The 12,278-nt window shown below is 44.8% G+C and overlaps 1 protein-coding gene across 6 annotated transcripts in view; it reads left to right on the plus strand.

The window, feature by feature from the left end:
• The window catches only part of edil3a (EGF-like repeats and discoidin I-like domains 3a), a 90,343-nt gene that overhangs the window by 28,358 nt on the left and 49,707 nt on the right, over positions 1–12,278 (plus strand). For all 6 annotated transcript variants that reach the window (XM_028996845.1, XM_028996846.1, XM_028996847.1 and 3 more), the window contains one exon: positions 1,242–1,370. In XM_028996845.1, coding sequence (XP_028852678.1) covers positions 1,242–1,370 — 129 coding nt within the window. The remainder of the gene's footprint in view (positions 1–1,241; positions 1,371–12,278) is intronic.

A 12,278-nucleotide genomic window follows, 5' to 3' on the forward strand; every position in this document is an offset into this window, starting at 1 on the left:
GGCGCTCGCTACAACGAAAACACCGAGAAGAACAAAGGCCAATTCACGGGGAGACGTCTCGGGGGACGCCGTCCGTCCCTCGTCGCCCCTCCGTTCTTTCTGAGCGATGCGAAGCGCCGTGTCCTCCATTACTGCTGCTACCGCTCCGCTGGTACACATCACTGTGTCTCAGGGCCGTGGCGGCTGTCACCCGCTCGGTCATGGCGATGCTAATGGAGTTCTGTCCAGAAGCGTTACAGATCCCCTCCTTGTGGTGGTTAGCTGCTCGTCTCGTTCGGACTGACCAATTGCAGTGTCAGGATTGGGAAGCCTGTTATAAAATGACCCTTTTACACAAAATAACAATAATATTAATAATAATAATGTTGAGCCCTCACCACCTCTCACGCGAAGAGGCGTTGTTCAGACGTTGACAGATTAATGGCGATGGGCTGCCGATTGCCCTGAAAGGCTGTGCATTTCTGACTACGTCACGTTTAGTGCTGTCATGTTGACACTTTCATGGCATGATTTTCATAATTGTGGCTTTATTTTACCACACAGTCCCATTGAGGTCAAAGACCTGGCCAAAGTGGCGTCTGTAAAATAAACCCATGTACTATAACAGAAAAAACATTTAGACAGGTGACAGTTAGATAACTGACCTCTGAATTATTAATATTACAAAAACTGTTCAGGAATTTAGGCTCATACATAATCCTTTGAACATGGAAATATATTTTTTTTGAATGGTTTATGAGAAAAAAACTGAAAAGAAATACAACCGTGCATTTAAATCCTCAATATGTGGGCATGGGCCACTATTGCTCACTTTAAAATGAATGAATTCAGTGTCATATGTAATTAACTAGTGTCCAGTTGTAGTTCCATGGATATTAATAAGTCATGTGGGCTGGCGAACTGGGAGGTCTGGTGGGTATCTGGTAAGATTGTGCTTCAGTGTCCATGCCCCCATTCTGTCATGGAGATGCAGGAGGTGTCGCAGGGCAAGGTGGGTGTGAGAAGCCCTGTGGCTTGGAGGGTGTGATTAAATATAGGATTATAGATTATTCGAATAGCAATCATGTGGCTTTATTGCAATTATCCAATTTTTCCCAGGGTTCTTTCCTTGCTCTGACAGGGAGCAGATTCCACCTCTACAGGACATCGTCTCATAATTATAGCCAAAGTAGCCATACTGCAAATGGGTGTGTATGCATGAGGATCTCGTTGATCGTCACTTTGTTTTTCTATTTTTTCAGGGCCGTGCCACCCAAACCCGTGTCATAACAGTGGCATTTGTGAGGTCAGTGAGACCTACAGAGGCGACACCTTCATAGGATACATCTGCAAGTGTCAACACGGCTTCAACGGCATCCACTGCCAGCACAGTGAGTTTCCCCCTGCAGTCTTTTCACACCCTCAATTGAGTGCTGCATCGTTTTAGAGCAAGGGTGCTAATGGATGGCTTTCTCCAACACAGTTTTAACACACGACTTTCTTTCTTTATCAAACATAATGCCAGACAGTATTTTTGAGTACACGTGCTAATGATACCATGCAAATCGCTCTGTTAAACAACGCTGTAAAAATTATTAAACCTGCAAAGTGAATTTTCTCTTGACGGTGGATTAATGAAACGTGCTCTTTGAAAATAGGGCAAGCCGAAATCACACAGGTTCACAGATTCAGCGGAAGGTGTTGTAGTGCCGTTCGATGCTGCGGCCCTATATCAAAGCCAGCAACAATCGACTTACTGGGATTTTCATTGCAACATGAAATCACATCAATAGATGTGTCACATGATATCGGCTCTCTGACAAGACGACACTGATGAATGTTAAAGCTGCTGTCGGGGTAAATGCCATTGTAATTGATGCGCATTACTGCACGTCATTGGCCTGCTTTAGCGCGGCTTTTAACACATCCCTCTTAACTTGCCTCTTCTCTTGGGCTTCTGTCAGTCAGAAGGGCTTCGTCAGTCAGAAGAAGGTGGCTGGAAAGCCTGACAGCCAAGCGTAGACGGACGGGGTTTGTGCTCGTTTGCGCATTATGCTCTCACACTTAACGACTGTTTTCTAACTGTGCGGTGGGATTACCGTGGGTTTGGGAGAGGGAAAATATCAATTATGTAGTCGAGGCATGTTTGAGCCATTTTGGCTATAAGTGCAAGCCGCGGCGCAGCACCATTCCATAAAAAAATTACCAAAAATCTCTTTAACAGCTTCGAGGGGCCAGTATTTCTCCAGTTGTGGTTTCTTCGATTTCATAAGCGGCTTATGGAACGGCGACAAAAGGGCTGTTTTCAGAAAAAAAAAAATGAACAGGCCTCATTCAATGTATCTCTTCATGCATAATGAGCCCAAATCATCTCCTGCAGACACACTCTTCTACGATCCCTTTAAAACTGCATCTATCTTGTGGGAAAGGAAACGGACCTGTAATCAGAAGGTTGCCGGTCCCAAACTGGCAAAGGTGCCACTGGGGTGGCACAGAGCAAAGCTCCGCCCTCACACACTGCTCCCCGGGCTCCTGTCATGGCTGCCCACTGCTCACCAAGAGGACACATTTCGCTGTGCTGTGCTTGCTGTGTATGACAAACACTTCACTTTCACTTTCATCCAAAAGAAGGAAGCTTTTATAATCTTTGTTTATTAATACATCATTACAGACCATGTTCTGGGTAATAGAAATAATTACAGCCAGAGAAGTTAAGCACTTTGCAGAAGTCCCATTTTTTTTTTTTTTTTTTAACCAAATCTTGGGTTCATTTGGCAACAAAAACTGGTGTAATAAATTGACATCTCACCACCAGAATGGATGCTGGTAAAAGGGTATAAAAGATGAAGTGCCTCGGCTGTTTTTTGCTATAAAAAAATGACATCTTGAACTGTAAGTTGATGAATTTGTTGGTGCTCAACAAAAACAGGGTTTGAAGGGGTTGAGATTAGTTTACATTGCGATTAGGCGGTACAGTCAAAATGTGTTAAAGGTTTGTGGCCTGTACTGTATTGCCACGTTCTACCTGATATTCTGTGCACTTTCGAGATCAGGCAGATGTCTGAGGGCATTGGAGGGCTTTATCTGGTGTTTGTGACAGATCATCAGTGTTCCTTCAGATGCTTCTGTGCTTATGCTATTGGTCGCAAGTGGGTTTCAGCAACATGAGATGGACTTCCATTCACACAAGTGTCAGATAAGACTGGTGGTGCTAAACAAATGCAGACGTGGACACAGCATTTGAAACGTGGAGGGTGTCCTCATGTTTGAGTCACTTCTCTGTGCTGGTGGCCCGGCTGTGAGATCATCTGCATGGGAAATGCATTCTCCTCACTCTCCTGCTCCTCTCTTTATCGTACTGGTTCGGTTTGAACTGTAAATGTTTATGCATAACTGCATAATTTGTAAATCGTGCTCTGGGTCTTCTGGGAAATATTGGCTCTTCTGACTTTGAGGGGTGTTTGGAGCTTGTGACCTTGGATCATTGTGATTGGCTTCTTGTTGCCAGGGCCTCCTCAGCTCTCACACTGTTATCATGCATGCTAAGCAGATATCTGCATTCGGTCTTATGTTTGTTTCATGGAGCCACACAAGTTCATTGTTTATTCACACACTGGCCAAGATCTAATCTTGTGTTAGCGGCAGATGATCTTCACCAACAGAAGTCCCATAAGGCCATGCAATACCTGAGTGAAATGATGGCAGTTGGCAGTTTTATTTCCTGCTCATTACATCCATATAAGAAAAGAGAATCTCCGAAAAAGAAGCGCAACAGTCAAATCTGGTGTCTAGATCATTTCTGCAATTAAAAGATAAAAAGGCGCTGAAGAATTGTGCTGCGTGAATGACAGCTATGCTGTGTGCTTTGTTGCGGCCCGCACACGCTTTTAATTGTTGACGGGATTAATGGGAAGATAAAAGTGAGTTAGGGGGATTTTATCAAGCCGGAGCCAGAGCCCTGTCATTCTGGAATATGAATAATAACTTGCCGAACCTGGAGCGAAATGGGAGAGAAGAATAGAATGTCACGATGTGCATGTGACTGCAGATGAAGACTCATTAGGTCTTGTTCAGTGTTAAAGAGATGGTTCTGTGTTATTAACTGTTGTAATTGGCTGACGTTTTTTTTTTTTTTTTTTTTTTTTTTTTAGTAAGATCACCACCTGATGGAGAAATCTTTGGCATTCCGGTCTTTTTTTTCCCCCGCTATCCACAGCGAGAAAAAGCAGCGGAGATTCAGTTGAGTTCTTTTCTGGAGAACGTGTGGAGTATTAAATCGGTCGGAGAGCGCATCGCCATTTCTCCTCACCTGATCCTGTGCAGCTTTATGGGTTTTTTTAGAGGCGGAGGCATCCACTTTTGTTAGTTCGAGGCCGCACGATTCCCGTTACCCGCGGTTCCGTCCTCAGGAAACTGCAATCCGATTTCACACCTGCCAGTATTGTCTGCAGTCAGGCCTGTTTAAAGTGCTGTGGGAGCGGTGGGGGCGGGTTTACCAGCAGAGAGTTTGTAGTTCATGGCTTATGGACTAGAGCTTGGCTTTGTCATTTTTGCTACTTCAGCTGGACTTAGGGTTTTGTTGGGCAGGGAAATGACAGAATCTATCTATCTAGCTATATGACTGTTCCTTAAGGATATGTGAGTTCTTACCGTGAAAGGTAGGGTGACGTACGCCTTTTTGAAGTTCTGCGCCAGTTGACCCCGGGTCTCTACCCATATTTCATTGTGTTTTGGGTCACATGGTCTGATATCCCTCTTAAAAGACATTCAGATGAAAGGAAACAGTGTGGTTCTAACGACTCGCTGCATTAAAGATGGTATACAGATTCTGCGTTCTGCTGGGGCAGTCGTTTTTTATGTATGTAGATGAAAGGAGGGCAAAGTAGGTAATGTCGGCTGAAAGTGGAAAAGAAAAATCTCTCTGATGGTTTTGCTTGGGGTCTGGTGTAAGTGCCACTTCCACCTTTTTAATCACAAGGATTGACTTCACCGCCTTTTAGCTTTCCACCACCCACCCACCCCCACACCTGCTGATGACCCTTTTTCTTAGTTTGATATATATTCCCATGATCATTTTACATCATAATTTTTCTATTGTCTCCCACTGTTTTGCTCTAAGGATTAGCAGTAGTGGCTGGTATTGGTGAATGGCTATAGTGTTGGTTAATATGGTCTTAGAGGTCGGCTGTGGAGGATCTTGTAACATTTATTGAAGTGGTGGGTAGTTTGTTGTAGGTGTTTGTTGTAGTGGTTGACTGTAGTGGTTTGTAGAGGTTTGTTGTAACATTTGGTATATTGGTTGGTTGTGGTGGTTTGCTATAAATGTTTCTTGTAGTGGTTGCCTGTAGTAATTGGTTGTAGTGGATTGTTGTAGGTGTTTGTTGTAGTGGCTTGTAGAGATTCTTGTAACATGGTTCTTGTAACCATTGGGGAAGTGGTGGCTTAACAGGTTAGGACACGGACCCGTAATCAGAAGTTTGCCAGTTCAAATCAACAATTCAAAAGATGCCACTGAACAAGGTACCATCCCCACACACTGCTCCCTGGCAATGGCTGCCCATTGCTCACCAAGGTGACAGGCTAAATGCATTGTGACGACCACAATGATTTTAAAGGTTGGGTGTAGAGGTTTGTTGCATCGATACAGGGATTAACTGTTGTTTACTATCGCAGTCTATGTGAAAGCTGCTTGGATATCAGGATATAATCTGTTTAGATCTTGCACCATGAAATCTCTCATGGTTGGAGTCATTGTCATTATCGTTAGCACTGTCGCTCCATGCCACTAAACTTGAGGCTGTCTGGCAGTACTCAGCCCCACCCTCTAAGTGCAACTGATTGGCAGGGCACAGCATCTATTTATAGTAATGATGTCTCCGGTCAGTTGGGAGTGATTGTAATGGAGCAATTTTACATGAGGCTGTTCTTTCAAAGTCAGACACACACACATTTTTTTCCCACAAGGACATGCTTAGAAACCTTACAAAATGTCCCTCTGACTTTAATGTGAATGAGAGAAGAGAAAAGCAGCTTCTCGGACAAGGTCATTGTCCCTCTGCTCGGAACTCCCTATGTCTTCATGGTCAAAATGGCCACATAACATCTTTTCCTTGCTTGGATGAATGAAAATGACCAGTGATTTTTCCTTTGAGGAGTATTGAGGAGGAAGTAGACAGAGGTCTCAGCTGACCTCAGCAGGTTCGCGTGGGAAGGGCTGACTTTGTTCACTGCCTAGTGAGAAAAGTGTAAAAAAAGGAGGTTAAATGCGGCTTTTCATGTGCTTGGCCATAGGGGGCCGCTCTGACTCCACTCTGATGCCCAGAGTCTTTAGGTGAATCTCAGGTCCCGTTTGATCAATAAGCAATCTCGGCCATCTTTTGAAAAGTCATGGCTGCCACTAATTGGTTGGACGGATTGCAGGCCCGGTCTAAATCTGTTGCACCAAATTGTCGTATTTCACTAAGGCAGATTCACTAACACAGTGAAGGCCCAGTGTTTAAAATGCATATTCTGATTTGGTCATTTTTGGTATTTTTGGTCTGTCCATCTGGAATGTCCATCTGAATGTTTGAATTAAATGGCTGAAAATCTGTTTTGGGACCTCAAGGTGGCCTCCCACCATCAAGGTTGTGAGTTTGAATCTTGCCTCCGGCTTTGAATGTGTGGAGTTTTTATTTTCTCCCCATGGTGACACAGGTTTCTAAGGTTTCCAAAGGTGGATTGGTGACTAAACTGTCAGTCCAGGGATGGGCTCTGGCTGCTGTGACCCTGATTAGCAACAAGCCGAAAATTACGAATTATTTCCTTTGTAATTTCTTGCTTATGTCTCTTTTTTCTGTAAATCCAAAAGATGCTAACATGCCCCATGTCTTAATTAGTGCTGGGAAAATGTGTCAAAATTAATGCCTGATCTTTTTGTGGTGAAGTTAAAGTGAAAGTGAAGTGAAACACATCAGCACAGCCCACAGTGCACACAACAAAATGTGACCGCTGCATTAAACCCATCACCTTGGCGAGCAGTGGGCAGCCATGGTATCATGTGTGGGCATGGTACATTGCTCAGTGTCACCTTAGTGTCCGGGACCTGCAACCTTCCGATCATTGATCCGCTTCCTTACCGATTGGCCACAACTGCCCATCTAGTAAAAGCCCTGGTTGCACTGTAGTACTATATCTGCATAATTATATCTTCATCTGTCAGGCAGCTAAATCACGCCATGCAGGACATTGTGTACCAGGGTTTCCTGTTGCATTTCAATTTTTAGTGGCATAACAGTGGGATCGGTTCGTATTACCCTCAATGTGCCGTGAACGACACGCTTTTTACTCCCTGCTCACTCAGACACAGTCAGAGTGGCCCAAATTTAGCAAGAGCACTTTCAAATTCTCGCACCTCTAAATCAACAGTCATAAAGGCAGACACACGCCTCACAAAGCAACTTCACAGCAATTCCACGGCAACAGAGCAAAGCTCGCTCACCCCCTTTCGCCTGTTAGTTTAGAGCCTCAGTGTACGGAGCAGCAAGCAAGTGAGGACTGAGTGGAGACACAAACCGTATCGGTTTAAACATCACAGCCATTGGCACTTCTGTGGACAGTCACAACGAAGACGTGCAAAATGGTGGAGAGTCACCTGAAAAGAAAAACCATGCCTGGATCTGGGCTGGGTTGAGCCTAATTGGCCAGATTCTGGAGATGTTCTGATGCAGCAGTAACTGTCCCTTTTCTTTTGGGGAAGATTATGGAATCAACATATCACAAACATCACCCTCATCTGATCTTCTGAAAGCCTTAAACATCAATCGTCAAACGTCTGTCAGTGCAGAGACACCAAAGGCACGAAGAGAAATAAAGAGTTCTGGCTTTACTAACGTTCTCGCAACACAGACATTTGTAAATATAATTTAAGTTATATGAAGAGACAGAAAAATATCACTATACCTTTTTTGTTGTTGTTCCGTTTGCTAATGAGTAGTCTTGTCATGAGTTTTATTGAGCAACATCATTTGAAATATAAACCATAACCCTAACCCATATATAAAAAAGTTTATAAAAATCAGAAGTCGCGCTTTGTTTATTGTGCGGGGTCTGGTTTATTGCTGTGAGAGAGTTCTGATTTTTAGAAACTTTTTTTATATATGGGTTAGGGTTATGGTTTATATTTATGAGCTCCTTCTTATATGGGCGTGGCCATCCTGACATGCCCTGTTTATTTTACTCTGTATTATCACTGGAAAACAAATACATTTTTTAATTTTTATTTTTTTGTGATTTATATGCTTGTTTTTGTGCTACGTTTCCATTACAAAATTACAATATTAAAATGTAATGGCTGTACGTCAGCAGGCAGGGGCAGAAACCCCTGTCAGAAACCTTTCATGTCTCCTGTTTCACCTAAAAATCCCATATTGTACATCACAGATGACCTTTCTGCTTCATGGCAGCCAGTTCTCCAGGTCTCCAGGGCAGCAACAAATATGTCAACATGAGTCCAGAGCCCAAGTCAACTGACAAATCAGGGGAGACAGGGGAGAGAGAGAGAGAGAGAGAGAGAGAGAGATGGGCAGAGGTGGTGGGGTTGTAGGACTTGACAGAAGAAAATTCTGCCTAACTCCACTTCTCTCTCTCTCTCTTTCTCCTAGCCGTGATTCATCTCAGAGTGGTAGTAATGGTTCTAATTGTGTTGCTAATCTCCCGTCTCTGGAGCTCTGCTGCTTCTTGGCCCTTCTGAAAGTCATGAATGTGCTGACAGGCCACTGCGGCTCTGCTCTGCAGTGGCCTAATGCAATCACCACAGCAACATCAAGACATTTGCAGCCTCTTTGTGTGACATTTTTTTAATTCACTATCCATGACTCAATGGAATTTCAACCATGGGAAAGTAGGAGTGGGCGATAAATGGAATATACTCGATATATTGAAGGGGCAGTGGTAAAGGAGCGGGTAAGGAAACTTTCACTTTTACATGTCATGGCTTGTTTTGCATAAATCCCAATTTTACTGTTAAACAGACAGCATGTACTTTGCTTTAGATGTTCACTTGCCTCCACTCCCCCGCCCATCCAGAAAACTCTCTTGGTGTCATTTTAATCGATGAAGGTTAGAATTTAGCATTTATTCAATGAATTTCAGGGTATTGAGATATATATTCTCAGCAGTGTGTAGGATGATATTAAAAATCATTTTTAGGCCAAAGTTTCCGATTTTTTCAGGAGTTTTCAAATTTGTGTCTCGGTACTAGAAGATTACAAAACGTATTACAGCGTTGAAGTTAAACACTGCTCAAGATGAAGATTTCTTTTTTTGTATAATCAGGAGTATATAGGTCATGCAGGATCATTGCTAGGGTCACCATGGGCGTACACCCAGAATTCACAGATATGTGAGCATCATTAGGTCCACTGCAGAGCAGTGAGCGCTTTGAGCAGACTTAACACAACATTTTGGCTAATGACCCAGGAGAATAAGAGGCAACTGGCATCAGATGACTCGACTCCCGCTGAGCTTCAGAGGAGTCTGCTGCTTCCTGAACACCACCCAAACATCAGCTAATCCCAGAGCGTGGGTTCTGGCGGTGCTCTGTGATGAATATGCGGATCAGTGGCATCTCCGCCTTCGCCAGCGGGTCCCTTCGGTCTTCGCTCCGGGTGATAGCCCGACTGTGCCATGAGGTTTAAATCTGGTCCAGCATTTGGGGTAGGCTGGGGCCGTCGGGTGCACAGCCCCGCTCCTCTCCTGCTGTTTCCTGCTTCTTCCGGCTTCGTCTGCTCTCTTCAGCCTGCTTGATAAACCCACCCAGCATGAGGCCCACTTTCATCACTTCCTGCGATTATGCTGCCGGCCAGCAGATATTCCTCAGACACACATCTGTTGTCCTCCTAAAAGTCATTTTCCATTTTTTTTTTTTTGTCCCTGGGATTTAAAGCCGCAGGGAGCGCGCAGCTTTGAACAGTCATGCAGATGTGGGTCAGGCTGTAAGAATAAAGAGAAGTAATCGAATTTCCTCAACATGCATGATTCAGCCCGTGTCTCCCTGGATGCTTTCATGGTTCGCCTGTATCTCAGAGGACAAGAAATGGTAGCTCGGGCCCAGCAAGGTGCTTGTCTTTTCACAGGCAGCCTCCAAATGCTCAAAAACATCTTTTACCAGTTCTGATGAAAGAGACAGATTTAAAAGAATAAGCCAGAATTGGGGAGGAAGGGCACTGCGGTAGTGGATGTTTGCCACGTTGTGACGTATTCCTGTACGGATCAGTGTTTCTGCAGTAAATGAACACCCAACAGGAAAGACCAGCATTTCCTCAGCACAGTCAAACTGTACCTCCCACCATCAATATCTCTGATATGTAGTTCATCTGGCTCATGAGATTATTATAATTTTTTTATAAATTGTGACACTGTTTCATAATGAGGGCAGACAAAAGAACTGTAAAATCACCTGAACTGTAAAATTGGTGTCAGCATCACATGGCAGATCATATGTTTATGTTTGTTGTCATTTTCATTCTGGATGAAAGTGTTGATGGAGTGTGGGCATAAGTAGCACCGACTTCTTTATGATTATATGATAACTTCAGTGTACCGGCGTTGCCATACTCATCACTATTGTAAAAGATGTAAAATATGGCTGAATAAAAAATTTTAGGACTGGCAGTAGTAGGGTAGTTTACGCAGAAGTTAATTTTGTTCCTAATATGAAGATTATTTACTACTGACTGTCACACACTCCCAGTACTGCGGTCAGACGCACAGCAAGTGAGGATATTATCCGTTTGTCAGGGTTGGCGTCAGCTGGAAACAGCCAATCAGGACAGCTTTTAAAAAGCCTGTGGTTCCGCCCCTCTGGAGTCAAGTTCATTTTTGTGAACTTGACCTTCTGTGTGGACCTGGTATTTGTTTGAGTTCTGGCAACCGGCACACGCTTGCGGGCTAGTTTATGTTGTTCCCCTTTTTGGTTTCACTGTTTTCGGCCATCGAGCCTGGTTTTGTTTCAGTTATTAATAAATCCTTGTTTCAAGTATGTCCCGACTCTGCGCTTCCCTCCCCTGTCAGCTTTTATTATTCAGATTTTAAGAATAATATCTAGTCTGCATTTAAGCACAAAGCAGCTATGAATATGTACAGTCATCTGGAGCATAATTTGGCAAACCAGAGTTTGAGACCCAAAGTTTTATGGCAGTATTGATTTGTTGGTGTGTTCTACCATGCATCGTGGCGTGGTAGTAGGTTTTTTTTGGTCATGGGTGCCGAAAGTACGCTTTATGAAACACATCAGATCCTCTCCAAGGGTCGGCCACGCCCCGGGTGACTTGTGCACCGGTGCTGAACCAGGCTACTGAGAGCTCTCGGAGTTGGAGGGCCGCATGGGACCCCGCGTTCCTGCCGCAACGCCGCCACAGCGATGATTTACTCTCCTGGTGCGGCTCGGCGCTCAGCCGAGAGATTACCTTTCATTCTGTTAATTACGTTTCCAGCATTAACAGACGTGTCAGGGTTACAAGCTATTAGTGTTGATTTATTGTCGCGAGGGTCATTCTTATGTGCTTTTAAGCAGCGGCGCTGACAGGCTGTTGAATATGCAGATCCCCGGCGGCGGCGGCGCCAGCCGAACAGGAATATAAATATCGCTGTGGCTACAGCCCATTACCGTAGCGCGAGTGCGCTCGCCACCAAGATTCCAGCGTTTTTTATCTGTCATTTATCTGCAGACCTGGATCTCGTGGCTCTCTGGTCTGTCCTCCTCCATCAGGAGTCAGCGGTCAGGCAGGAGCAGGTGCGTCCACGGTGGGGGCTCGCCCCACGGTCCTTCCGCTGTCCCGCGACGCACCGCAGTCGATGGAGCAGCATGTCTGGTGCAGCTCCTGAGCGCACTCATTACCGGCCGACTGCCACACGACCTGCAGAAGCCCCACGGGAGAGGCGGTGGCTCTAATCACAGGTCTATATTTAGGAGAACTGGGCAAGAGGCTTCCTGTTGACCAGCATGGTGGAGTGACCTGATAAGCTCTGAAGAGCCGAGTGGCTTCATCCTGTCACTGGGTTGGACCGTCTCTCAGTGTCAGTTGGACACCACAAATCTCTTTTGACCAGGAGGATCTTTCTAGAGATATAGACGTCTTTTTTGTCATCTCAGCTATGCACTGTATGGGGCAGTGGTGGCCTAGTGGGTAAGTAAGTGTACTCGGAACTGAAGGCTTGCGGGTTCCAATCCCGATCCGCCAGGTCGCCACTGAGGTCCCCTCAATCAATCAATCAGAACCATTCTTTCACAATCAGGGCCTATTTGAATCCTGGCATTG

This window comes from Denticeps clupeoides, chromosome 11 (assembly GCF_900700375.1).
Source record: "Denticeps clupeoides chromosome 11, fDenClu1.1, whole genome shotgun sequence".
NCBI lineage: Eukaryota > Metazoa > Chordata > Actinopteri > Clupeiformes > Denticipitidae > Denticeps > Denticeps clupeoides.